At 32.4% G+C, this 27,373-nt stretch overlaps 1 protein-coding gene across 4 annotated transcripts; it reads left to right on the plus strand.

Moving 5' to 3' along the window:
* Positions 1 to 305: 305 nt before the first annotated feature.
* On the plus strand, positions 306 to 27,306 carry LOC106059105 (innexin unc-9-like). 4 transcript variants are annotated; one of them, XM_056005735.1, is made up of 9 exons: positions 4,923 to 5,008; positions 6,249 to 6,519; positions 6,603 to 6,885; positions 10,134 to 10,250; positions 11,587 to 11,811; positions 14,230 to 14,397; positions 14,925 to 15,117; positions 20,430 to 20,521; positions 21,308 to 27,306. In XM_056005735.1, the coding sequence occupies exons 2-9, from the start codon at positions 6,455 to 6,457 to the stop codon at positions 21,581 to 21,583; spliced, it is 1,419 nt and encodes a 472-aa protein (XP_055861710.1). In that variant the 5' UTR covers positions 4,923 to 5,008; positions 6,249 to 6,454; the 3' UTR covers positions 21,584 to 27,306. The 4 variants fall into 4 exon arrangements, with proteins under 4 accessions (XP_055861712.1, XP_055861713.1, XP_055861710.1 ...); XM_056005737.1 differs by lacking the exons at positions 4,923 to 5,008; positions 6,603 to 6,885 and adding an exon at positions 306 to 487; XM_056005738.1 differs by lacking the exons at positions 4,923 to 5,008; positions 6,249 to 6,519 and adding an exon at positions 306 to 487.
* Positions 27,307 to 27,373: the final 67 nt, after the last annotated feature.

Raw genomic sequence — 27,373 nt, forward strand, 5'->3', positions numbered from 1 at the left:
TTGAAAGACGTCGGAAAAAAATATTCATGAAAGGGGCCTCCAGACATCCACATTCGGCCCTGGCCTTGATTAATAAATTAAGATTCTGTTTGAAGACCATAATAATATCATAATTATTTAGTTTAAATTTATACTTAAAAAGGTCTATAGACTATCGCTGTCTCGTAAAATAAAATAATATTTAGATCTAGATTTAGAATAAATATAGATCTAGTAACAATTTTGTTAATACGCTAGGAAACGAAAGATTTTGTTAGCTAAATTTATGTTTTCTTTCGTTTTATCTGTGAATCCACTTTTTCTACTGGCTTTAGACTTTCGTTCTACTTTCAGGTGTGTCTAATATGCTTCATCTGTTTGTCTACTTGGGCCACTCGAGTACGATTTCAGTGCCAGAATAGACTTTAAAAAAAAAAAAAATAAAGAAAAGAGTAGACTGAAGTCACTAAGCGTGTGTTGATTTGTATATTTCAATTTAGATCTACAGGTAACTTTACTGACAGTCTAGAATAGTCTAGATCCACAATTAGATATCTAGATTTAGATCTAGATCCAATACCAATCATGACAATGAGTTCAATGACTGTAGACACTGTAGTGACTGTAGACTGTAGTGACTGTAGATAGACTAGACTAGTCACTAGTACTAGTGTAGACTGTAGACACTGTAGTCTAAAAGTCTAACTCTTCTAGATCTATTATTATAAATAAATTATTAGTCTAGATCTAGAATGATAGAATCTAGATCTAGACTAATTAGAATAATAATAAAATAATTTAAAGATAGATCTAGAATATGATAGTAGATCTATTTATTTTATTACTAGTGACACTTATAACTAGTGAGTCTAGTGTATTACTTTACTATTTATTATTTAACTATATTGTCTATATTAGTAGAATCTATATAATAATAATGTATATCTAGATAGATCTATATCTAATATTATTTTTTTTAAATTATAATTTTATTTATAATTAAATTACAAATACATATCTCCACAATTATATTAAATTATAATGATAATCTAGAATCTAGTGTATAGTCTATTCTATAATCAATGCTAAAGATTATAGATCTAGAAATAATAAAATATATTCTAGAGGCTAGTTTAGTAGTTAATAAAATTAGTTTTAGATCTATATAGCTAATACTTAGATCTAGATTATTCTAGATCTACTGCCATCATCTACTTATAAACTAAAAGTAAAGCCACTTCTAAAGTCTAAGAATCTAAGTCTTACCTTCTATTTATATAGAATAGTATATTATATATAATATAACTAAAGATAAACATCATAAACAGCAATAAAACTTGGTAGAATTATGGCCAGGCATAATATATATAATATAATATACATCTAATATGAAAAAAAAAGAAAATACTTGTTTGTTCTCTATCCTAACTTCTGTATTGGTATTGGTGAAAACAAAAAAGTGATATTTTCATTATAAGAAAAAAAAAACTTAATTAACTTTAAAAAAAATCCTCATTAAGAATTTTAAAGGCCATTGTCTTAAGTCTAAAGTAGTCTATAATAATCTATTTCTAAGTGCAACCTGTGTAAAAAAAAATGATGATGATTGGATGAGTAGAAGTGTTTGGAAATTCTATTGCGAAAGATACAGAATGAGTTAATAAAATAGAATTTTTATCATGATCTTAACTAAATATTTGATTCATTAAATGAATTCATTTTTTTTTTACTTATTCTTTTTTCTTGCTGAATGAAAACATGAAGGAAAGGATGTCTTGTAATCCCCAAACTCAGAGTAGATCTAGAATCCAGCCTTTGTAATGTCAATGTCTTGACTTTTTTTTTTTAAATTGTTATCATTTGTAGTATTTCATGTCTTGGCTGTTTTTTTTACATAAAATAAATCATGTTTCTATATAAATGAGTACAAGCCTCAATGATTGAGCAACTCATTTACACTTCCAAAAGAAATAATTAAATATCCATACACTGGTGGATCGGGGGGGGGGGAATGACCCCCCTCGGCCAACCAACGTAGAATTAGCACAATTTGTATACGAATTTATTACTTATGTTAATAATATATATATACTAATTATTTATATTTCAACCTATTTTTGCATTATTTCGCCCCCCCCCCCCTCCCTTTTTCTGGTATGTTGGCCAATTCTGCTCTGCTCCCCCCCCTTTTCTAAACTTTCGAGTGGGGGGGGGGGCAGTCCAATTTATTTGTAGTAAACACAACTTGCTAACAGAATCAATTAAATATCAATATTATTAAAACTTGTAATTGGTATTGTAACCGATCTTTATATTAGGTCGTTCTCCTGTTGGCCAATTTCCGGGGGGGGGGGGGGGGGGGCGAATACCTCTACTGTCCTTTTCACCTAAACCCTTTGAGTGAGTGGGGCGGTCCTACTTTTATTGAGAAATCATAGTTTATGAACAAAATTAGTTAATTTAATATATAAATTTTATAATATGTCGCTCCCCTTCTGGTATTTTGGCAGATTCGTCGGGACATCGCCCCAAACCCCACTGCGGAGGCTTACAGCGCTCCACCAGACCCCCAAGCTGTCAAGAGAAAGGCCTCAACATGACTATATATATATATATATATATATATATATATATATATATATATATATATATATATATATATAAATGCTGTACGCACGATTATGCATAGGGTTAGGGTTTACTTGGCGTTAGGGTTTTGAAAAAAATTGCCCCCCCCCCTCCCCCATCCTTACTTGTACTAATTTTATATTGCTCTTTTATTAATGAATATTATTTTTACATTTTTTTCTAAAATGACAAAAAAACAGTTACAAAAAAAAATAAAAAATTAATCATTTCCTCCCTAAGAAGCTGATAACTTTTTGTAAGAGCAATTAATTCACTCTTAATATGTAGTGAATGATACACACCAAAAAAATAATTTTTTAATGCCCCAGTCCTTTTAAGAAAATCGTTAGTGCCATTTTTGAGATCCATCTCCACCCATGAAGTTTTGGCAAGCTAAAAGATGTATTTTAAAAAGCGCTTATCACTTGGCCATTATATTTAGTCATCACTTTTTTCCATGATGTCATTGTGCTTTCAAAAAGGTTTAAACAATATAGGGCTTTTACATTTTTTTTTAGTTTTACACATTTAGTTCTATTTATTACACATCTTGCTGGATAGCAGGAATTAACTAAAGTCTTTCCACTTGAAAATCAGTCTTTGGGAGTTTCCGAATTCCTTGAAGGGTTAAATAAAATAATTCTGCTCATCATCCTACTAGTTTAGACCTTAAGGCCTATCATTGGAATATTACAAAGTGTAGTAGATCTATACATCCATTTAACCAGGATTCTTTCTTAGGGATAATGAGGGAATGGGGCGGGGTAAGATATGTTCCATTGTTTTTTTAATCTTATTAGTTATTAAGAGAAACAAAATTGCTCTTTAAGTTCTATAAGTATTGTTTTTTTTTTTTTAGAAATGTATTCTTAATGTTTTTCTTGTTTGTGATGAATTTTAAACTGCAGCTTTTGATATCAATATCATCAAACATTCACATTTCTCTCAATGGCTGTAAATTTAATGTTTTAGAATTCAGATTTGCAATATTGCTTAAAAAATAAATTTTTATGGCATAACATCTGTATTTGAAAATCTTGTTCTGTGTTAGTAACCAACACATTTTAAACTACATAACTTTGCTAATGTATTGAACAACAAGCTTCCCTCTTGGATTTGAAGGTGTGTGTGTGTGTGGGGGGGGTAGCATTCTGAAGTTTTAAGTTTGATTTAGTCTTGAAAGTATGAAAACAATACAAACTTATGAAGGATTAAAATGCTTAGCAATGGGGAGCATGTTAAAGCTAGTTCTAAAGAAATAGAACAGCACATTACTTATAACTGTTTGGTTAATTTAAAAATAGAATACACATACATGTCACTTTACAATGTAGGTGCTGATGTCATGGATGGGTGTTACTCTATATACTGAAGCAATAAAATAATAGATTAATACTGATAATGAGGTTATTAAGTAATAAACTAGTTTGACAGTAACAGTGATAACATAGTTTATATTTTCCTATTTGTATAAATCATGATAAGTAGATCTTAGAGCTGATAACTCAAAATCTAGCTTTGCAGGAGTTATTTGGTTATAAAATGTTCATTCTCCTAATCATCATGCTCAGTTGTTTTCTGTATGTTGTAATATTATAGGTAACAAGTAGAGCACACCCTGTTGTTAGCACAACCCTCTTAGCTAATTAAGTCTAGTTGTTTGTGACATTAATGGTCACTGCCTGCTGCTGTCTTTATTACATGTCTAAACTGCATTGATGTAACACTGACCTGAATCTGGTTGTGAATATCTTTATTGTATATATATGTATATAACCCTTGAAACTGAACTCTGACCTACTTTCACTAAAGCTGAAATAGCTGTTTATTTTCTGAACAAGTTGTAATACTTTCTTTGAGTATTTACAACTGTAGTAAACTTCATTTCCACACAGTTTGAAAGTGCTATTTGGCTTCTGATAGAATACAAACTCTTTGATTACTGCAAAAACCTTTAGAAATGAGCATTATATAAACAATTAAGCTGCTGGATAATTTAAATGTAGATTTTAATTTATTTTTAGATCTTTATTAGTTTAAAATATGCATACTTACACCAAAGGAAAAAAGTCAATTCAAGCCATATCTAGCTTTAGGTTTAATAGAAAGAAAGTCTGGCATGTCAGTAAATCTCATCTGTCATTGTGTACTAGTTTTAAAATGTTTCAAAATTTTGGTGTGACAACATGCAAGTTTGCCATGTCTTTTAAATCTATCACTTGCTTACTTATGAAGGAATACTAGAGTTTAACATATATGGTAATATGGTTTAACATATATATATATATAGCAATTTGAATTTATTTGTAATGTTTAGTTTTACTTTTGGTTTTGTATACAGATTGGAAGTAGAACAAATTACAAAGCAGTTTTTTTTTCACATTTCATTTGAAATGACCAGGTATAACAGTTAGATAGAATGTTAGCATGAAGTTTTGTTTGTAGATTAAGCTTGTTCCCTTCTTTACCACCTTTTATAACAGCCTTGTAATACCCATGGCATTAAATGCAAAGAGTTTCAGCTGAGCTATCCCTGGTAATTGATTGAAATTATTGGATTGGATATAAAAGTGGAGCCAACCGTTTAGTGATGTAGAATATGAAGCTTACATTTCATTTGTATAAGTCCAATACATTTAACTTTGTCTTTTCATCAGTATGTGTATTTCAAAAGTGCAATATTTAATGCTGTGTGCATAGTGTTGCATCTGGTCGTATTTAAAATAGCAATAGAAACTTAGAATACTAACCTAATAGTTCAATAAATTGCATCATTCTAGTTATATATTTTCTTTCATCTTTTGTCTCCCATAGTTTGAAATAATGTCTGTATCTATAATTAAGTATGTTTGAAGTGTTCAATCTCTATTTATGCAGATTGTTAGTGAACTGTTTGGACTTTGTGAACATTTCAATAACTGATTGAAGCAGATTTGTTTCACATCACTTTTGTTACAACCTTCTACAATGATGTGTGGTGTTATTGTGCACATGGTTTTAAAAAAGACAAGATTTTTCAAATTGAGCAATTAATACACAATTTTCTGGAAATGTTTGGGACAGTTTAAATTAGTCTGAATTGGAAGCTAGATTCTTTTTGTCTTCTTTCTGTATAAAAAGTGCTTAAAAAGTTAAAAATCTTACATGAGAAATTTTATGCATTTTTAGCCTTGGCCGATGCAGACAGCTAAAAGTGAAGAATGCTAATAATGCTTGTAGCAGGTTGGCTTATTGCCATATAGTTTTAGCTAGTTGGTCAATATTCTGAAGGCATAGGATCATATTTTTTCTTTCCTGTCCAAGCCTTTTTCTCTCTATTTTTCTGTGTCTGCTTGTCAAATAACTTTGTGCTTGCTATTTGATTGTTGTTCTTGCAATTCAATTTTACTTAATCATATGATGTAGAAATAAAACTATATAAATAGGAGTTAACATTTTGTATTGATAGTTTAAACATGGAATCAAAAAGAAATATATATACTAATGTTCTAACTAATTATGTAATATATATTATATATATATCCCTAAACTACATTACTAAATCATTTTTTTAAGTTTTGTTTTCGCACACCTAACATCATTTTTTTATAAACATTAACATTTTAAAATTATAATATTTAGATGTCTCTTTTATATTGCAGTAAGGGAATGGAGAGTTTTTTAAGCAAGTTACCTAATCTTCAAATAAGAGACAAGATCAGAGTGGATGATACAGTGGACCAATTGCACCATTTTGTAACTGTCTATTTATTTGCCTCCTTTGCTCTCATGATTGGGTTGAAAGAATATGCTGGCACTCCTCTAGACTGCTGGGTAACCCTTGCCAACTTTAAACACTTCCAAGATCATGTCAACTCATACTGCTGGACCCATCGACTTTACCGCTACCCAGATAAACATAACCTTAGCAAGGTATCACAACATGGTTATCATCTCATTTCATTTTTTTATGTCTGTGTTAAATGTTCCCCATTTTCTTTTCTTTGTTTATATAGGAAGAAACAATTTAAAAGTACCATGGAGAAAGTTATAGGGATGTTAAAAAGCCTGAACATCAAGGCTACCATTCGGGATGATGACACTGTAGATCAACTGCACCATGTTTTCACAGTCTTCATGCTTGCAGCTTTTGGGATAGTTATAGGCTTGAAGGAATACACAGAGGGGCCATTGAACTGTTGGTTAAATTATACCATGAAGCATTTTCAAGATCATGCCAACTACTATTGTTGGATGAACAAGCTATACAGATATCCCAACCCTGATAATCTCTCACAGGTAGTCAGACTTTTTCCTGTGAAAGATTTTAATGGCTTAATCAACCATTTTTCCTTTAATTTTCCTTATTTTTTAAATAACATTCCTTCCCTGCCTAGCTAGTCATTTTTTCTTCAAATTTTAAAAATGTAATGTAAATGACACTTTATTTTAAAATTCACTTGTTTTAAAGGAGTGGAAAATGAAATGAATAATTTTTGTTTATAATCCAATGAATATTCTGTGCTTGCTAGTTATAGATATACTTAACACTTAAAAAAAAAAAGCCATATATTAAAATACTATTACTTCCAAACATATATTTGTTTTTACTAAAGGCAGTAATTTTCATTATATATCTTGAATTAACAGTCTAATAACACTTTGAGTGATATTGACTAGTAGTCACTTATAGTCAACATTCTGAGAGATAAAATTTGGGTTGTTCCGTTTTTCTACACTTGACAGAAGGTCTGATCATCATTCAGGTATTCTTTAACACAGCACCTCTAAGTAGCCATTTGTCATCATGTCAGCATTTTCATTGTTTCATTCAGCACTCCAAACAAATATTTTTTTTGCACTTTTCTTTCTTTTTTTTAATTTGTCAGCTTTCAATATTTTGTTATAACATTTGTTTACTATTTGTAAAACATTTTGTTTAAAATTCCTTAATGGTTGTTAGGTAATAAATAGTTACTAGTAAAAATGGAAGTTGTTTTGTAGATTATTTTTCTTAAACACACTGAAATCTTGCAGAGCAAAAGTACAGACCTGCCTACCTATGCAAAATCTCCCAAAAATGACAGTACACAAATACGCATTTAACCCGTCGCGTTACGCATTTCGTATCCTTTTTTTTTCTTCCCTCTCTTGACTAGCTTACGAGCGGTCATGGTGGTCATGCTAAGCCATCCTGTTGGGGGGGAACAGAAAAGGTGGGGGAACACATTGTGTCCAGATCTATACGTTGATTGGTTCTTAAAGTCTAGAAATGAAGAACGCGAGAGTGAGGGAGTTGGTACCGTCAGTTAGTTGATACACCATGACTTTTTTTTTGTAAGTTCATTTGTATAGAAAAAAATATCGAAGTGCTATTGATTCAAAACATATTGAGTGACATTGTAGATATCGTCTAGATCTAGAGCTAGAATCTAGATAACTTATTATACAGGAATAGATCTAGCTAGTGTCTAGCTAGACAGTTACGTTATGTCATGATTTTCTACATTACCGGGTACTCTACAATTTAGATCCAATTTAGTTGTAGTATGATTTAGATTGACTAGATCTAGATCGATAACATCTACTACCATCTAGTCTAGATCTAGAGTTTTTAGACTAGATTCTTAGTCTTAGAATAGATCAAGGATGAAGGTAGGCCTACGAAAGTTTGTAGTGGATCCACAGCATCAGTAACACTCTTGAGCTTAGATCTAGAGTAGATTATATTCATTAAAAATGTTTGTTTGTAAAATGTTTTACATTTTTCGGATGTTCCTTCAGAGTTGAAGATAATTACTTCCTAGTCCAAACCTCCCGCAGGACGACGGGGGATGGGAGCGGGCAGGGTTTGAACCTTGGACCATCGATAAATCTGAACGACAGTCCAGCGCAAACCGCACGACCAGGCAGCCATCCCGACCAGACAGCCATCATTATATAGACATAGATCCAGATCTAGTCTAGATATCATCTCTATTGTCGTATTGATATAGATTTAGATTGTAGATCTAATCATGACATCTAGATCTAATATTATATATATTTATAGCTTTTATATAGCGCTACTTTCATGCTTATAGCATGCTCAGAGCGCTTTGGTCCAATCTCATTAGTGGACCAGTGGTGGGGGGGGAGGGGGTATCTAGGAGTTGGTTTTCCGTGCTGCCTTTAGGCGCTCAGTAAACACAACTATGCCTGAGTCGGGTGTCGAACCTCGAGCCCCCTTCTAGGTAGCCAAGCCAAGTTCAAGTGCACCTGGCCTCTCGACTACGCTTCCCACATTTATGGGATGTATATATGACAAAATAGTGGATCGCGTAACGCATTCTGGTGCCAAAATACGCATTTTGACCATCAGCGTTACGCATTTGGACTTTTTTTTGGTAGGCAGGTTTGAAAGTAGTTTATAAAAGTTTCAAGTTACTAAAAATAAGCATAATACTTGTATTAAGGAGAAACTGGATGTTTCTAGATCTATTCTTAGAATGAAAAGTATAAAAAGGGAAAAAAAAATTGGGGTCAGTTTTTCATTGGGCTTTCAATTCATTTTTTTTTAAAGAAAATCCTTTATACTGAACAAATTGTTCATAATTAATTATTCATCAATTTAAGATAATGATATTCAATTCCTAAAATAGTTTGTGTATGTTAGAATTTCATTAAGGTGTAATTAGCAACCTGCTCCTCTTATAAGCCACTGTTTTAAGATGAGTGAAACAATAAAGCTTTTTTTTTTTTTTTTTTTTTAAAGCATTGCCAGTACAAGTTCTCCATGTAAAACATTTTTTTTTTAATTCAATATCCTTTCAAAATTTGTATAAATGTTTTCTTTATTACAAAAATTACTTTGAATATTTATATATATAAAAATTAAAATAAAAAATTTTACCTTTATATATATATACCCCTGTGAAATTCCAAATTTTGTATAAAATATATGCATTTATATGTCTTTCAAGCTTACAGTCGAATAAGGGAGAATATACAACCTCCAGGTCAAACGTCTTTGTTCCCCCAACTCACATATAGAAGAAAAAATATTTTTTTTTTGCCTTTTAATATTTAAAATATTTTCAAACATAAAAATAATATAATATTGTTTTGTCAGCATTTCAGGTTGCTGAACAATATTTTAATATATAATAAAAATAGTAACTGGATTAAATTTTTTAATTAGAAAAATAAGCTTGTTAAACTTTTTACAGTTGCTTTGTCCCTTATATATGCTAGCTGATACCAGTGCTTTGCTATGTTGAAAAAGTTTGTTAATATAGTTTATTTTTACCTGAATGTATTTGTTTAAATTTACTATCCAATAGAATGGCCTGTGTTACAATGTCCTCCATCTCACCAATACACACATTTTTGTTGGGAATTCTTGTAGCCTTTAAAGCTAAAATATCTTTACTCTGCTCTTGTATGAAACTGTACAACTCTTTCCACCCCACCCTCTTGTTTTTGTTTTTACTTCCCCCCTCCCCAAAAGAAGTGAATTATATTTTTTCTATTCCCCAATCCAATTATGTCTCCATTCTTTATTCTAGGTTCCTTATGAGTTGGACAGTGATGGAGGCCCTCAAAATACAACTCTTCTTCACAATAGTGAAACTGTGGGCCAGATCAATTTTTACAGATGGATAACTGTTATTTTCTTAGTGCAGGTAGGACAACATTGAAATGTTCATGTTCATAATTATATATTGAGATCCAGATAATGTATATTTTAGTGTTCATTTTAAATACTATTTAGTACAATTAGTGAATCTTGTTTGTTTTGAACTATGTTCATAAGACAATATAAAAAATCAGTGTCTAAAGAAATTATTCAAGGGCTGATTTGTAATGCAGAGTCCATCCATCTGTCCCAGTGGCGCTACAGCCCATGGAGGGCTCTGGCCTGCTTTCAACACATCTCTGAATCTCTCCATTTAGATCTCTCCCGAGCCTTTCGTCTCCACACCTGAACCCCAAGCTGTCTGCCTCTACATCATCAATCCATTGCAACCCGGGTCTGGTTTTGGGTAACCTGTCTTTTTGCCTGTATAAAATTTTTGCTCCTCTGTTTACTGGCATTCTTTCAAGGTGACCTACCAACATAGTCTGTTCTTTTTATTTCTGTCATTATTGGTGGGTCTTCATTTAATTAATTTATCACATGGTTAGTGCGTGTTCTCCACCCCATTTCATCTTGTATAGCACCAAAGATTTTCCTAAGAATTTTTCATTCCTAAGTATTAAGTAGATTTTCGGTTGTCTGTCAGTGTCCAGGTCTCAAATGCATACATTGCTGCTGGTCTTATTAATTATGCTTTTTATATATCATTTTCTTGGTTTTCCTTGATATTGTTTTGCTCTTACGTATTTAGTAAATGGTGGGTGCTATAAAATGCTCTGTAATGCAGAGTAGCTGATGTTTTAACTAGTTCTTTCTGTAAGCAATTTATATCAGATTCTTAGTGAAAAAGATATTATTAAAAGTGTATTTGTAAATATTTAAATCAATGCAAGACTTCTGCTAAAGAATGTTTTTTGGTGAAATATAGACAGACACTTTTTCTTTAAACTAGATACAAAGCCAGAGTTTTTAAAAGAGACTTGCCAGATCTCTTGCTTTAGTAAGCTATACAATTCTAAATCTGTAAATATAAGCATTAAGCCCAAAAAAAAATTTATGGCATCTTTTTGTACAAAATATGTTTATAATATTATTTACAAACATTTTGCTGCAAAAACATTAAAGAACATCTAAAAGTAACTTTGTTGTCAATGATAAATAAAAAGAAATGTTGACTGTACTGTTCGTTAAGTACATAGATAACTCCTATGTTAGTATATATTTCAATCTGATTGGATTTCAAGTAAACTAACCTTTCAGATGTATAATCTCCCTTAGTTGCATTGACACTGTAGTGATACAAACATGTTTATGACAAGTACAGATTTAGTATTACATTAGTTGTTTCTCAATTAAAATTTTTTTTTTTTTTTCAAATTAAGGCCTTACTGTTTAAACTTCCCAACTTGGTGTGGAACATTTGTAATGAGTATTCTGGAACCCAAATAGAAAAAATGGTGACCATGATTGCTGACAGCTCGTTTGATTCAAAAGAAAAAAAAGCGACAACATTTTCCAGTGTGGCAGAGTACTTAGAGACTTGGCTAAAAATAAATCGCAAACCATTTTGGTTCATGAAAAACAGAGTTACACAACAAAGTAAGAAGGTAAGACATCTCTTATACAATAGAGAATCTTTTTGAGTAGAAATAAATATTCCAAGAATGAAACATAACTCGATCGCCTAGACTGCCTGTGAAATGGAAGAAAAACAAGATTTCTCCTGTCAGATACATTTAATCTGACCCCAATAGAAACATGCTTTTATTACTCAAACAAAAAAGTGACCTACTGACAAGAACAAAAAAAAAAAAAATTTCAAAGATGTAGAAAACAAAAACAGCCCAAAATAAAGTGACATGACTGGTTGGGTCAGGGAATACTTGCTGACCAGATAGATTCAATAAGTGGAAAAAAAAGAAACAAAGAAAATCATTGGAATAGAGAAGTTTCAGTTCCATGCAGTTCATTATCTTAATCTTACATAACAAAATTAGTAGTAGCTACTTGAGTGAAAAAAAAAACACAAAAGAAAAAACAAACCTTTAAAACAAAAAAAATGAAAACTAAGACACTAGCTTGTAATGAGATGATTGAGCATATTGTTATGAATTATCAGCCCCTAACTCAAAGTTAAGTGAAATAGATTTTGATAGGAATTTATTGAGTACCACATTCTGAAGTAGTAGAGGAAAGTCAACAGAAAGTACAATAAAAAATGGTCACATGTGATAAATAATTAGATGTAGTTCTGGGGTCATTTAATGACATTTAACTGCTGAGATTTTCATACGTTCATGACAAACAACTAGTAATAGTCCATGACAAACAACAAGTAATAGTTCATGACAAACAACTAGTAATAGTTCATGAAAAACAACTAGTAATAGTTCATGAAAAACAACAAGTAATAGTCCATGACAAACAACAAGTAATAGTTCATGACAAACAACAAGTAATAGTTCATGACAAACAACTAGTAATAGCTCATGACAAACAACTAGTGATATTCATGACAAACAACTAGTGATAGTTCACGACAAACAACTAGTGATAGTTCACGACAAACAACTAGTAATAGTTCATGACAAACAACTAGTGATAGTTCATGACAAACAACAAGTAATAGTTCATGACAAACAACAAGTAATAGTTCATGACAAACAACTAGTAATAGTTCATGACAAACAACAAGTAGTAGTTCATGACAAACAACAAGTAATAGTTCATGACAAACAACTAGTAATAGTTCATGACAACTAGTAATAGTTCATGACAAACAACTAGTAATAGTTCATGACAAACAACTAGTAATAGTTCATGACAAACAACTAGTAATAGTTAGCTATCTGGTGTACAGAATGTAGGATTTGTTGATAACCTATATAGATTTTTAAAAGTTCATGATATTTTTTTCTGCACTTTTTAGAGACATCAATTTCTAATCTTGTAGCACAAACTAGTCATTTAATAGAGTGTCTTTGATATTGTTTAGAATTGAAAATGTATCATGAAAATCCCCAATAAAGGTAAAATTTTTAGAACACATTTAGAGGCTACAATTTATGCTTGATTTTTGTAGGATAGTATTATTTAATTGTTCACTTCATATTCATGATAGCTAAAACAAGCATAGTAGCACACACACATTGACACACATAGTAGCACACACACATTGACACACTTAGTAGCACACACACATAGTAGCACACACACATAGTAGCACACACACATTGACACACATAGTAGCACACACACATTGACACACATAGTAGTGCACACACATTGACACACATAGTAGCGCACACACATTGACACACATAGTAGCACACACACATTGACACACATAGTAGCACACACACATTGACACACATAGTAGCACACACACATTGACACACATAGTAGCACACACACATTGACACACATAGTAGCACACACATATTGACACACATAGTAGTGCACACACACAATGACACACATAGTAGCACACACACATCGACACACATAGTAGCACACACACATTGACACACATAGTAGCACACACACATTGACACACATAGTGACACACACACATTGACACACATAGTAGCACACACACACATTGACACACATAGTAGCACACACACATAGTAGCACACACACATTGACACACATAGTAGCACACACACATTGACACATATAGTAGCACACACACATTGACACACATAGTAGCACACACACATTGACACACATAGTAGCTTCAATACTTGGAACTGTCACAAAACAAAAAGAAAGACAAACAATGAACACAAAGTAGGCTTAAGTTATTTTATGTTGTTCTTTATCAAGGGAGAAAAAAATCTTTGGTTTGATACTGATGTTTTGACTGACCGACTGATGCTGCTTATCATCTTCCCCTTGTATATATCCCCTTACTAAAATGAACTTCCTCAACATCTCAATTCATAAAGTACTTTCTTTTCCCTTATGTCATTCAAAGTTTCAGATTCTCCGTTAACTTACTCTTAGATCATTTTTCTCTTCAGATTCTCCGTTACTGGATGATATGTCTGGGGGCCAACACAAGAAACTACCTATCTACTATGTACTTGGTCATCAAGGCTGCTTTTCTTCTCAATGTAGTTCTACAGTTCATTATGCTGACTGCATTCCTGGATTTTAACTACTGGCATTATGGAGCTAAAGCTTTGGAGGTAGGCTTTTCCTTTTCTTTGTATAGTTGCAATGCTCATGAATGAATCATCAAACATTGAGTGATGAGCTTTCAATAAAACAGTCACCAGAATTTGAAATATCAAAGATGTTTAAAAAAAATGTTTATCAATTTTCAATCATGCGCAAAATGTGAAGGTGGTTTATATAGATTGTATATTTCATTCTGCGAATATTTTTCTTTTAGAATTATAAATCTTTCTATATTAACTCAAAATACTAAATGTGCACACAGATGCATACTAAAATAAACTTTTTGTTGTTGTTAAAAAATGTAAGCTTTTAATTTTTTGACAATGGCCCATGGATTGAGAATGTAGTCAGTAAATTGTGATTTTACGTTGAAATATTTTCTGCAAGAAAGCAAGTTCACTTACCTATAATTTAGAAACAAAAATGTAAGCCTGCTAAGTAATGAGCTAAAACAAAGATTCTGAATGATATGAAAACCTCAGATGTTGATCTTAAGTCAAAGTGAATTAGCAATCATGATATTTTTTATCAACAGATCTATCATAAAACTCGTTCAACTCAAGATAGAACACACTTCCCTAGAGTGGCGCTGTGCCATTTCCAAGTTCGTGGTAGTGGCCATTGGATTCAATGTCTTCTGACAATCAATATGTTGTTAGAAAAACTGCTTATTGTTGAGTGGTTCTGGCTGATGGTTCTATTGTGTATTACCATCTACAGTTTGTTTAGTAAGTGCCTTTTTCTTTAAACCAAGAAAGTCAACTATTTATTTTGAGGTATTGTCAGTAATGAAAAAGTTTTTGATTTATACGGTAAATGTTTCAAAATGTTCAAGTATGTTGCGTGTTGGTGAGTAGCTCAAGACAGCTAATACAACTAAACCATTTTAAATTGTAGTTATTTTTCAATGCCCAACTTGAATAAAACTTGAAACAACTATTTTCTAAACAAAATTAAATATAACTTTTATTAACAAATCTACACAGATTCAACTATTATGTAGATGTATGTAGAAAACAATTTAAACAAGTAACAGCTCACTAAAAAAAAATACACTTTTTTTTTTCACTTTTTGTCCCCATTTCAGCTTTCACTCTCCTATTTAACCCTTCAAGTGCTCAGCTATTTTACAGAGAGTGCATTGAAAAGTGGGTTTAAAATTCTTGTGTTTTCAAACATTGGATACCCACTATTTTTCTTTTAGAAGCTAAACTATGCATTGTAGCCTAAAAAATTAGAAAAAAAAACACCACATTTAGAAAATTTTAAGAAAAAAATATATACACACATATATATAAGAGTTGTAAAAGTAGAAAGAATGATAATTTACAACTCTCTGTGATATTTAGCAAAACACTCAGGACATAGTCCAACTTTGCATCCTGTGCACTCCCACCCAGTTCTGACTCGAGTTGGATGACCAGTGTCGTTTTTTCCCCACTGGCAGTTTGATAAGATCATGTCCATCAAGTGGATGACCTGCTACTGTCTGGGTTAATGGTGTTGGACCCATTCTTGCATCATCCATCTCTAGTGCGTTTTCGACATATCACTTTTTGGGTTACAAAGTTTGATGTCATGCTCTCTTGTGCAGATACGATGAAATTGTACCTTGTGAGCTTTGGTCTGTCGGATGTGTTGCTATGGTACATTATGTAGCTGTTTAGAATAGCTCTTCCAAATAAAGAAAAAAACAACTTTATTAGTCCATTTCAAGCTTCGGTGCTCAGCCATATACATGTAAAGCTTTTCGTCGCCCAAGTCAACACCACGTATGGCCTGGTTATAATAATGAATCACAGCAGGTCTTGTTACAGGTTGTTTCCTGCTGTTAACTATATCAATGAGACTAACTTTACTAGCAAGATTGTCTTTCTGCTATTATCCTGGTAAGCCAAGCAAAGCAGATTATCTTTTCTGGCTGCGATGAGCTCCTTGTGTTTCAATTTAGTTTTAACACAAACATCTGGTAGCCCTTTTCTGTTAGACCTAACAGTTCCTGTACTTGTAGTGTTTTCAGTGAAAAGTTCTTCCAATAATTCTATGGAGGTAAAAAAATTGTCTATCCCTAAATGGTGTCCTCTGTTTAACAGACCTGCTGCAGTCATAAGCCTAAGAATAAGCTCATGTGTGTAAGACCTGCCATTGACTGCCCTTATATATTTCAGACTGGCAAAGATAGCCATTAGCACTGTCTGATAAACACCACAACTTAATGCCGAATCGACCATGTCTCTTGTTAGGCATAAACTGGCGGATATGAGGGGTTTTCCCTTTAAACCCAATCATGCTTTCGTCAATGCTGATGTTTTGAGTGGGGTGGTAAAAGTATTTGAATTTAGCATTTAACTGCTTTATAAGTTCTTGAACCTTGAAAACCAAGATCATTTCTATCTGGTAACAGCGTGTTATCTGCAAAATGTAGACATTTTAGAAAAGATCTGATAGCAATCTCGGTTCATGTGAACAGGGAAACAAGGTGTTTCTTGGCTCAGGTTGCAAGAGTCCCCCCCCCAATATGTGTTATAGTTGGGCTTTTTATTTAATCACATGTTCATTGTCACACCTTAAAATGCCTTAAACTCTTACTTTGTGATAGGTGTCCATTTGTGGACACGAGATCTTGGTGTGGTTTCCAGGTTTTCAGTGGTTATCTTCAATGAATTGCCTGGCGTATTTATTAGTTTTATTGACAACCAAATTTATGATGTCATCCGTTAAAAAAAGGTTGACATAGTCCACAGGCTTTGCATCTGGAGCTGGTGCATGTTTTGGGCCTGGGTGGGCTGTAAATAAAACTAGCCTGGGACCACAATCATTATCATCAACAGGTCTCCATTCTTCAGCAGAAGATGTAAAAGATTCTGCCTCATCTGATTCTGAATAGAAAGAAAAAAAATTGTCATAAGAAATAGAACTAGACCAGCGATGCCCAAACTACGGCCCGCGGGCCAGATCCGGCCCGCGACGTGCTTCTATCCGGCCCGCCAACGCATGGGAACAAAATGTAAAAAAACAATTAAAAATTAAAAAAATGTTAACAAAAAAAAATTAAAAACTTTTTTTTTTAATTAAAAAATTAGATTTTTGAAAAAGAATTATCTTTAAGTTAGGATTCTCACTCACTCTTTGATGGATTTCATCTTTATGTTTGGTATTCTAATATTCATAGTAAATATTTTTTTGTATTGTAAGAACACAAGTGTTGTTTTTTTTTCAATGGCGATAAAACTAGACAGCTATTTTAAATTCTTGAAAAATTCAGCCACTGTCTTGAGCTAGCCGTGTCCTTGACACCTTGTGTGTGCAACACAGAGATCATTGATGCATCGTTTTGGGTCGTGTTCTTTTGATGTCAAAGCGATTGGTACCGTATTGTTTAACGTTTGTGATTTAATGAAATGGAGAGCCTAAGAAACGAAAAGTGGACTCTGAATGTAGAAGCTTTCAAGAAAAGTGGACAGATCTTTACTTTTATGTGGAATATGGTAGTATGCCAACATGTTTGATTTGTAAAGAAAGTGTGGCTGTTTTTAAAGAACAGAACATTAAAAGGCATTATGAAGCCAAACACATAAACACATATGGTGGCATTCTTGGTTTGAGCCGCGAAGACAAGATTGTCAAGTTACGACTAGAGATTGGGGGATTGACAAGAATATTTAACAAAAAGAGACAAGAAAATGAGTCGGCGATAAGGGCCAGCTACAGAGTTGCTCACATCTTAAGTAGAGCAATGAAGCCTTTTTCAGATGGCGAATGTGTAAAAAAGTGCTTGCTAGCAGTGATGGAAAAAAAGTGTCCTGAAAAGAAGAATGCAGTAGAAGCTGTCAGCCTTTCTCCCATGACAATTACAAGGCGAGTGGAAGATATGGGGGTAAATCTTCATTCACAATTAAAAGACAGAGCAGCGGAATTCGAAATGTTTTCTATTCCTGCTGAAGAGTTCACTGACATAACTGATACTGCGCAACTCTTGGTATTTATTCGCAGTACAATAAGCAACTTTGATATAACAGAGAAGTTAGCAGCTCTGATGAGCATGCATGGGACAACAACTGGAGAAGACCTGTTCAAAGAAGTGTCAACCATCATAGAGGACCTTACTCTTCCTTGGAATAAATTAGTTGGAGTGACTACTGATGGCGCTAGAAATATGGTTGGATGTCACAGCGGACTGACAGCAAGAGTTATTAAAAAATTTGTTGAGTCAAATGGAACTGAACCCCTGCGGCTTCACTGCATCATTCACCAACAAATCTCTGTGGAAAGGTTTTGAATCTGGACCATGTGATGATGATTGTACTAAACACTGTACATTTCATCAAATCACAAGCGTTGAATCACAGAACTTTCAAAGGTTTTCTGACAGAAATAGAGTCCGAATATGAAGACGTTCTATTTCACAGTGAAGTGAGGGGCTGGTTAAGCCGAGGAAAGGTGTTAAAACGTTGTTTTTTTAAAATCAAAACAAGTGCCACAACTGAACGACCCTTCATGGTTGTGGGACTTGGCTATTTTATGCGACATCACATCTAAATGAACTCAACACCAAACTACAAGGGAAAGACCAATTGATTTCGCATGTGTATGCAGACATATGTGCTTTCCAAATAAATTGCAACTCTTCATTCAACAAGCGGAAAGTGTGCATCTTGTCCACTCTCCAACCTGTACCACTCTACAAAATGATAAGCAGCTAAATATGTCTCTCCCAAAAGAAAGAATGATCCAACTTCTGAGGCTCTTGATGAATAATTTCAGTGAAAGATTTGTGGATTTTCAGAATTTAAAAAATGAAATCCGTCTTTTTGAAAATCCGTTTGCTGCCGATGTATCAAGTGCCCCGACAGATCTGCAACTGGAACTGATTGACTTACAAAGCCAGACATCCCTGCTTGACATATTTCAAGTGATGCAGACCATTGACTTCTACTCAATGTTACCTGCAGAAGCGTTTCCAAATCTTCGAAAACAAGCGCTAAGGATGATCACAATGTTTTCAAGCACTTATTTGTGTGAACAAACTTTTTCAATGATGAAACGGGCGAAAACCATGTTACGTAATCGCCTCACGGATGAACATCTAGATTCAGTGCTCCGAGTTGGTGTTTCATCTATGCAGCCAGATATTCAGAACATTGTTTTGGATAAACTTCATGCATCACATTAATTTATGCAAGTAGGTTCACAAATAAAACTATTAAAAATAGCATATTGTATTTTTTTTTCTTTTTGGTAATATGGCCCGCGACACGAATGCCGAAAATTAAAATGGCCCGCAGACCGAATAAGGTTGGGCATCACTGATCTAGACTACTTATACTTAAATTATTATGTTACAGATAGACCTGTATAGATCTATTAGATCTAATATCAGTAATATCACTAATATTTTAAATTAAAGCTTACTAATTTTCAAATATTGATCTTGATCTAATAATGTAAACAAACACTTTGAGGTGCCACGCCCCTTTTAGTTACTTTTGGTCATAATCTATGGATAAAAACATTTGTTTAAAAAAAAAAAAAAGATGGCTACACATGAAGGCTAGATTTAGATCTATTTATAATCCGTATAATTTGCACTTACCAGATAAATCTTGATCTAAATCAGAAGCCATAAATTCCTCATCCGTTAGGTTGTCTTTATTCAGATTTGGAAAATCAACTTCACTGTCACTACTCATTTTGATTGATTAAAAAAGTCTAGAATGAAATTAAGTTGGCGTCCTTTGCAAATTCAAAGTTGGAAGTGAAGGAAGTAAATGGTTTTGCAACTAATTACCGAGAAAATAAGAAAGAAACGACCGTATATACACGAAGCCACGATCGTGGCCTCACGCCTTAGAATTTCTGTTTACATCAAGCCACGATTGTGGCCCCACACATTTTGAGGGGTAACAGCTAAACTATGACAGAATTCCTCATTGTTACATCAGAATCTTATGAGTTTATACAACTAAATTATCTCCCTAGTTGATTGCATGAGAAACACACGCCATAACAATCAGTATATACTAATATTGTTTCTTCCCAGATTGGTTGGCTAGGATCCTAAGAACTGGACAGTCTGTAAAGTTCATTGTAAAGTACTTGTCTGTTTTCAATGATGACGGAACTCTGCCACAGGTACAGTTCTTAACACTTTTTCTTTATAGTAAGCATACAGTCTGTAAATGTGTTGTTCTTTTTCAATATATGTCATGATACTTTTTGTTTTCCTTTGCTGAACATTTGATATCACCTTATTATTAGGGTTGCACCGGATAGTAGCTCCAGCCCAATATCCAGCCATTTTTCACTATTTGGCCATATTTGGCTCCGGCTGAATATTACTGCAGGATAGTTAGCTGGATAGTATTGGCCTCGTACACTTACACACACACCCTGTCATACAGATTAGTTTGTGATTGGCCTATTAATAAATGTTGTTAGTTTTTATTCATCAAACAGAAACTGAGTTTAAAACAATAAGGTGAATAAAATTAAACATTAATATGAATATAGACATGTTATTTAGAAGTTTTCTAAATTGTTCAGTAACGTGAGCTATTGACATGACATGTAGGGCTCTGGCGGATATCATTTTACTATCCTGCCATATCCAGCTCTGGCTGGATATCAAAAAATACTATCTGGTGCATCCCTACTTATTATTAAGCATTGCATTTCAGGGAAGGCTTAAAAACAACTTTTAATCATTGGTAATTTAAATTGTGGTTTTAGAATGTAGGTTAGAAAAAAGGATATTTGTAGGAAAAATTCCATTGGATTTCTTACCTGCTCTATAAATAGCTTCACAATGATAAATAGTATTTGCTCAGTTGTATTCTCTAAATAAATGTCTACTTTCAAAAACTGTTGTGAACACATGTCAAACATTTTAGATTATTATTATTTTCTCACTGTATACAGGATGGTAAAAGGACTGTTCTTACATTTGTACGTGATTACTTGGGCAATGATGGTGTCTTTATGCTGCGTATTCTGGCACTCAACACCAATGATGTTGTTATGTCTGAGTTGATCTGCAGTGTTTGGAAGCGTTACATTGATTACAATAATACATCTTCCGGTAAAGAAGATCCAGAGAAAGCTCCAGAACCAAGCTGCGATATTACAATGGATGATGTTGAGCTGAAGCCTCTGACATCTAATGATAAACTTAATGATGAGCTTCACATACAGTGACAAGGCATGAACAATAAGAGCATTGCTTGATCTTTTTATTTGTCAATTTTAACTTTGTTCTTTGATCTTCAATATTTGAATGTCATGCAATTTTTTTTTTCTGAGTAAAGTAAGCCACTATGATTGTTTTAGTTATGTTAGGATATGTTGACTTCATGTGTATATTCTAATGAAATTAGCCACCAAATCAACTTACTGGAAAAGTAAATTGTATTTGTTTATGCAAGATTTGATGTGCATTAATTCAACAATTGCTTCATCTGTTGACACCATAAGCTGGTTCCCCTCCCCATATACATTAATGTATAAACTAATTCTACAATGTTTGTTTATACTTCTATACATTAATGTACAAGCTAATAGACTAATTCTACAATTTTTGTTTATACTTTTATACATTAATGTACAAGTTAATAGACTAATTCTACAATTTTTGTTTATACTTCTATACATTAACTCTTCAAGACCGCAATGACGCTGACAGCGACCAGTCTCCCGGCCGTGCTAACTTAATGACGCTTCCAGCATCCGATCACTATTTCCCTGTTTACTTCTTTTTCTTTTCTAATCCACGTTTTTAATCCCTTAAATGGTTTAAGGAAACGCTAGAGCGGACATTTTGAAAGTTTTTTCATTCTGATACTTTGTTGATCTAAGCTGTTTTTATTGTTCTAAATTTTTTTTTTGTAAGTGACTAGTGAATTTTTCGTTTTTTTGCATCAGACATCATGGCAGACAGGCCTTCTTGCTGTTTTACTGCTGATCAGGCTCTAAATATCTTTTTAGATACAAATGATAGTGACATGAGTGACTTAGACTTAGAGTTAGATAGAGATTCTAGAGCTAGAAAGTTATAATGAAAGCGATCTTCAGACTCAAGCGAGTCTGATAGTGAATTATTCATCCCTAGATCTAGTAAAAGTAGTAAACGAAAGGGGGCGTTGCCCCAGCCAGGCCCTAGTAGATCTAGAAAGAAACCTCACTAAAAGTGTAAATATTGATCAAGTTTGACAAAGTTATGTTTTTTAGATAATTGGATAGAGTTTAATATTTCATACAATAATAATGATTGAGGACTGTTGGAATATTCTTTTTTTACTTGGGAAAGTCCGTTTTTAAAGATCAAATTTAAAAAAATATTTTTTTTCATCTCTGAAATTACCTAATTTTTTTTTCCAGTGACTATCTATAACATTGAAAGATAAATTATCTTGTAGTACATTCAATTTCCAACAAAATTTTATCTAACATGTCTATGTTTTAACAAACAGAAAAAACAGTATGACGTTTATAAAAAGGCTTATGTGATAAAAATTGTGGGGGAAAAAAAAAACCCGGTAGAATGAGAAAAAAATTACGGTTTTTAAGAGTTAATGTATAAACTAATAGACTAATTCTACAATTTTTGTTTATACTTCTATACATTTGACTGAACTTGTGCTTTTCCTAAACTTCTTTTTTTTGAGATTATTTACAATCCTTGATATTTGTACTTAGTTTACATCCTAGTACAACTTTTGTATGTTATGTACATAGTATGTTCCTGGGTTTTGTTCTTCTTTTTTAATGAACAAATGTACATTTTACTTTCAATTTATCAATGAGATCACATTATATACATACACATCTCTGAAAGTGACCTACTATATAGGATATTGGTTTTCCAATGGTGCTTTCATCATACATCTCCCAGCACTTAGGTTCATCCTTGAATGAAATGAACACAGCATATACATATTGCTCACCCTGCACTTGGACATGCTCTTGTAGACAGTTTTTTTTTTCATGTTTGTTAATTACAGTAGGAAAAGACTTTACGTGTATAATGTACATGCTGCATCAATTTTGTTTTCTTCCATCAGTTCTGTTGTGCACATTAATTATATTCACACATAACCTGTGACATTTATTTAGATCTTTGACTGTTTGAAACATTTTTCTTCTGAAGTTACATGTAGCTAATGCTTGTAAACAATGTTTATGAATTATTTGGTCTGTTTTAACTTAAAAATATTTTATTCTACTCTGCTCTAGTCCACTAAGAATAGTCATACGGGCAGCCTGCCTTGCCTTAACAATTAAATCTTTCAATAAATGTTATCACTTTTTGAAGTAAAAAAAAAATCATTAAAATTTTTTAAGATCTCATTATGACCTGATAGTAATTTAAATCTTCAATAGTTTTTACTCAAATATTTGGTTGATGCTTAGACTGAGATTAATTTTTAAATTATTTTTTTTTTATCTTGTTTGTGTCTATTTCTGAGTGCCTGAAAGTTCTCATCATTCCATTGTGTTCTTGCTCATGGTCTGTATATATCATTTTATTGGGCAGTTTTTCCTTTACCTTTAACCTTGTTTTTATTTGAATGTTGACTATACAGGCCTCCATGTTCAAATGTTATTTATAGTCCCAGCTATACTTAAAAGGCTTTTGAAAAAAGTACAAAGTATAATTATCATGCATACAGATTTTTGTGTGTTTACATCACAAAATGTGGCGTAGCAGAGATAGTTCAGTTGTTCATTAATTATGAAATATGTTTAAGATCTTGATTTATTGAAGAGGTTTGAAAGGAATCTATTGACAATGACATTGTATAATGAAATTTACTTTAAGTTATTGCTATTTAAAAACTAGTCCCAGCTCTTGCTATCAGGGTGTCCCTTGGCCCAGAATGAACCCAGGAGTTGACTTGTAAATGTTGTTTTAGCAAACTAAGTAGGTTTATTGAATAATTTTAATCCTCTGAACTAGTTTTGATTGGTAAATTAGTTCATTTTAAATTGACTAAGAGCAAGGTGCAGTAATCAATGTTAAAAAATTTGAACAATTTTGGTGAAGCTCTTGTGAGATAGTGATGTATTAATATAGATATTGAGGTAGTTATTAGAGTTCAAGCTGTTGGTTTTATTTTTATCTTTGTTGGTGTAGTTGATACAATGTAATGGTTAAATTTTTATGTATTGCATATTTTTAGTTTTGAAATCTCACATTTGTATTGACATTGGTTGACTGTCACTTTGTTCAATACAATAAAGAACACTTACTTTTTTCTTGATTATTTTAGAAATGTTTGAGTGTCATCAGTTCACTAAAGATAGAAAGGATGAAATATATTTGACTCTGAGTTACCTTTTATTGTTAAATATTACATTTTTTAAATGTGAAAATGAGTGAAATGTAATGACAGTTCACTGTTGTACATGTCCTGCTTAATCATTGTTGAAGTCCATCACACAAACAGATTTTTTTACATGTCAATAAATAAGATTATATTTGATTTTGATATTGCTTGAACAAATTAATTGAAGACTACCATGTTACTAATTCAGTACTAAATGGTTTTAAAAGCCCTGCATAGAAATAGTTTATTACCAATATGTTTCATACTGTTTCTACTGAACATCTGATTGTATTTGTAGTTCAAACTAGTGTACTCTTTAGTACTGTTCTTACTGATCTTATAGTCATCTTATCTAGTCACTATTTTGTGGGAAAAAAATTGTTCACATCTTGTTGAATATGTTACTTGCTTGATTGTCACATTGAGTCACCTAATCAGTATTGAACACATTATGCTTGGTGTTGTCAGACATGTTTATCTACTTATTCAATAACAGTCCCTAGTACTAACTCAGGACTGTTCTTATACAGCCTTCATTTTTTTAAAAAAAAAGCTTTTGCTTAATTTTTTAATATTTTTTTTTGCAAGCTTTAGTGGTATGAAATGTTGTTTTTTTTTCTAAATTCATTCATAGGACTTTTTGGTATTTTTTTTTCAGAGATTTTTAATTATATAGAGTCATAATCAAATAGTTGTTAATGGCATTTATTTTAATTGTTAATTTTTGTGTGTGAATAATTTCATCCTTTTTTATCTGAACATTTTGTGTATGTACAAAGCAAAGTTTCAAATCAAACTAGAAGCTATGATACACATGTACATTTGTAAGTAGCTAAAGTTTGTTCTGTGTGATGATGGTGCAACATATTGTAGTAACCCTTTACCTCTCAATTTATTTGTATATATTAACATTTGTGCTAGAAATGTTGGTGGAGTTTGTGACTTAACAATACTTCATACAAATAAAATTTTATTACAATTATTTTGGTCACAAGTAACTTCCTAGACATGAGCTGATTGTAACTAGCTTTTACCTAGGGCCTTTTATGTCAGTTAACTTTCTAGACATGACCTGATTGTAACTAGCTTTTACCTAGGGCCTTTTCTATCAGTTAACTTCCCCTTTTTATCAACCTGTGTTAATGCATTGTAATATTTGCTGATTTTTGTTAGGCATTTCCAGACTTTGTCATGTGGGTCAACTTTAATATGTGATAGAACAACAGTACATTATTTAGTTGTAAATGTATCTAGTTGTCTGTAAAAGTGTGGAATGTATTTTGTTTTTAAAAAAAGTGTTGCTGTATATTTTGATTTGAACACAATTCATCTCTAATTAAACTTGACCCTGTTTAACTTGTACATTTACCAAGCACCATCATCACATTGAAAGTTACATCAACTGAGTTGCTTTATCTTCTAGTTAATCTCATATTGTATTCATTTATTGTGTTCATTTTTTTGTTTACTTTATTTTATTGAGCAGTCACTGACCAAAACAGAGCTGGCTGCTTTATATGTGTGCATACATTTTTACTTCAATACTTGATATCTAGTATTTATAAGTAGGTCATTTTTAATTATCAATTTGTTTTTTTTTTTTTAATTGTGTACACGACTAGCAGTTATTATATTATATAGATGTATTCATAATTTTGTGTTCAGTGTGTCGAAGAACCAGGGTCTCAGTCTGTACAATTCTGTTCTTTCTTTTTGTTTAGTGTGTCAAAGAGAATTCATGACAATAATTTTGTGTTGGTTCAATTAGAAACAAAACAAGTTTAATGCCCAGTGTAGCTCCATCTAAACAGAATGCTTTTCATGGATCAGCATTACTTGCAACAGAATTGTTTCTATCCTTTCAGCAGTGCATGTTGGAAGTCATGAGCCTTACTTTAGATATGTTGGTAGGTGAATCAGGCTTTGGACATCACTGCTTGATATATGCAAGTGAAAATGATTTGCTAACAGTTATTGTAAAAATGCAGATATTTTGATTCTTTGGTCTTAAGATAAATTCTATTTGAATTTTTTACTCAACTTATATATTTGTTTGTACAACTGTTTGAATTCCTTGTGAAAGACTCAGTGTGAGTTGGTCAACTATTAATTTCCTTTAACACCTGGTCTCACAAATAGTTTTGGTAGTTGTATATTTGACTTGAGTTGTCATTAGAATAGTATTTTTGTATGTAGATAAATTCCATATGAAATAATGTTCTGTTTATTTTGTATGAATCTCGTGTGGATCTGTGATGATACTTGGCTTTACATTTTTTTTAATATATGATTGGAATTCATGTTTCTGCATGTATTTATCAATTGCTATCCTATCGTTAAAATGTTTTTAAAAAAAGTATCAGATTAGGATTCACATTTTTCAGTGGTGTTCTGTTAGTTCTGTTTGTAATTTTATGCCAATCGTTGAATGTGCATTGTCCAGTTAGAAAGTAGATGTGTGTAGTACATGGTTGTGTTTAGTGCATTATAATCTGTGTGTTTGCTGGTACACTCCATGTTATTCATTACATTTATGTTTTCACTTAAAAAACACCAACAAAGTTTTCTAACTAAAATAAACATTCTGAAAACATATTTCATGTATAGTTGTCTTTTTTTAACAAAATGTAGTAAAATAACCTTGACCTTGCTCTAAATTGTA

Source organism: Biomphalaria glabrata, chromosome 12, assembly GCF_947242115.1.
Source record: "Biomphalaria glabrata chromosome 12, xgBioGlab47.1, whole genome shotgun sequence".
Classification (NCBI taxonomy): Eukaryota; Metazoa; Mollusca; class Gastropoda; family Planorbidae; genus Biomphalaria; species Biomphalaria glabrata.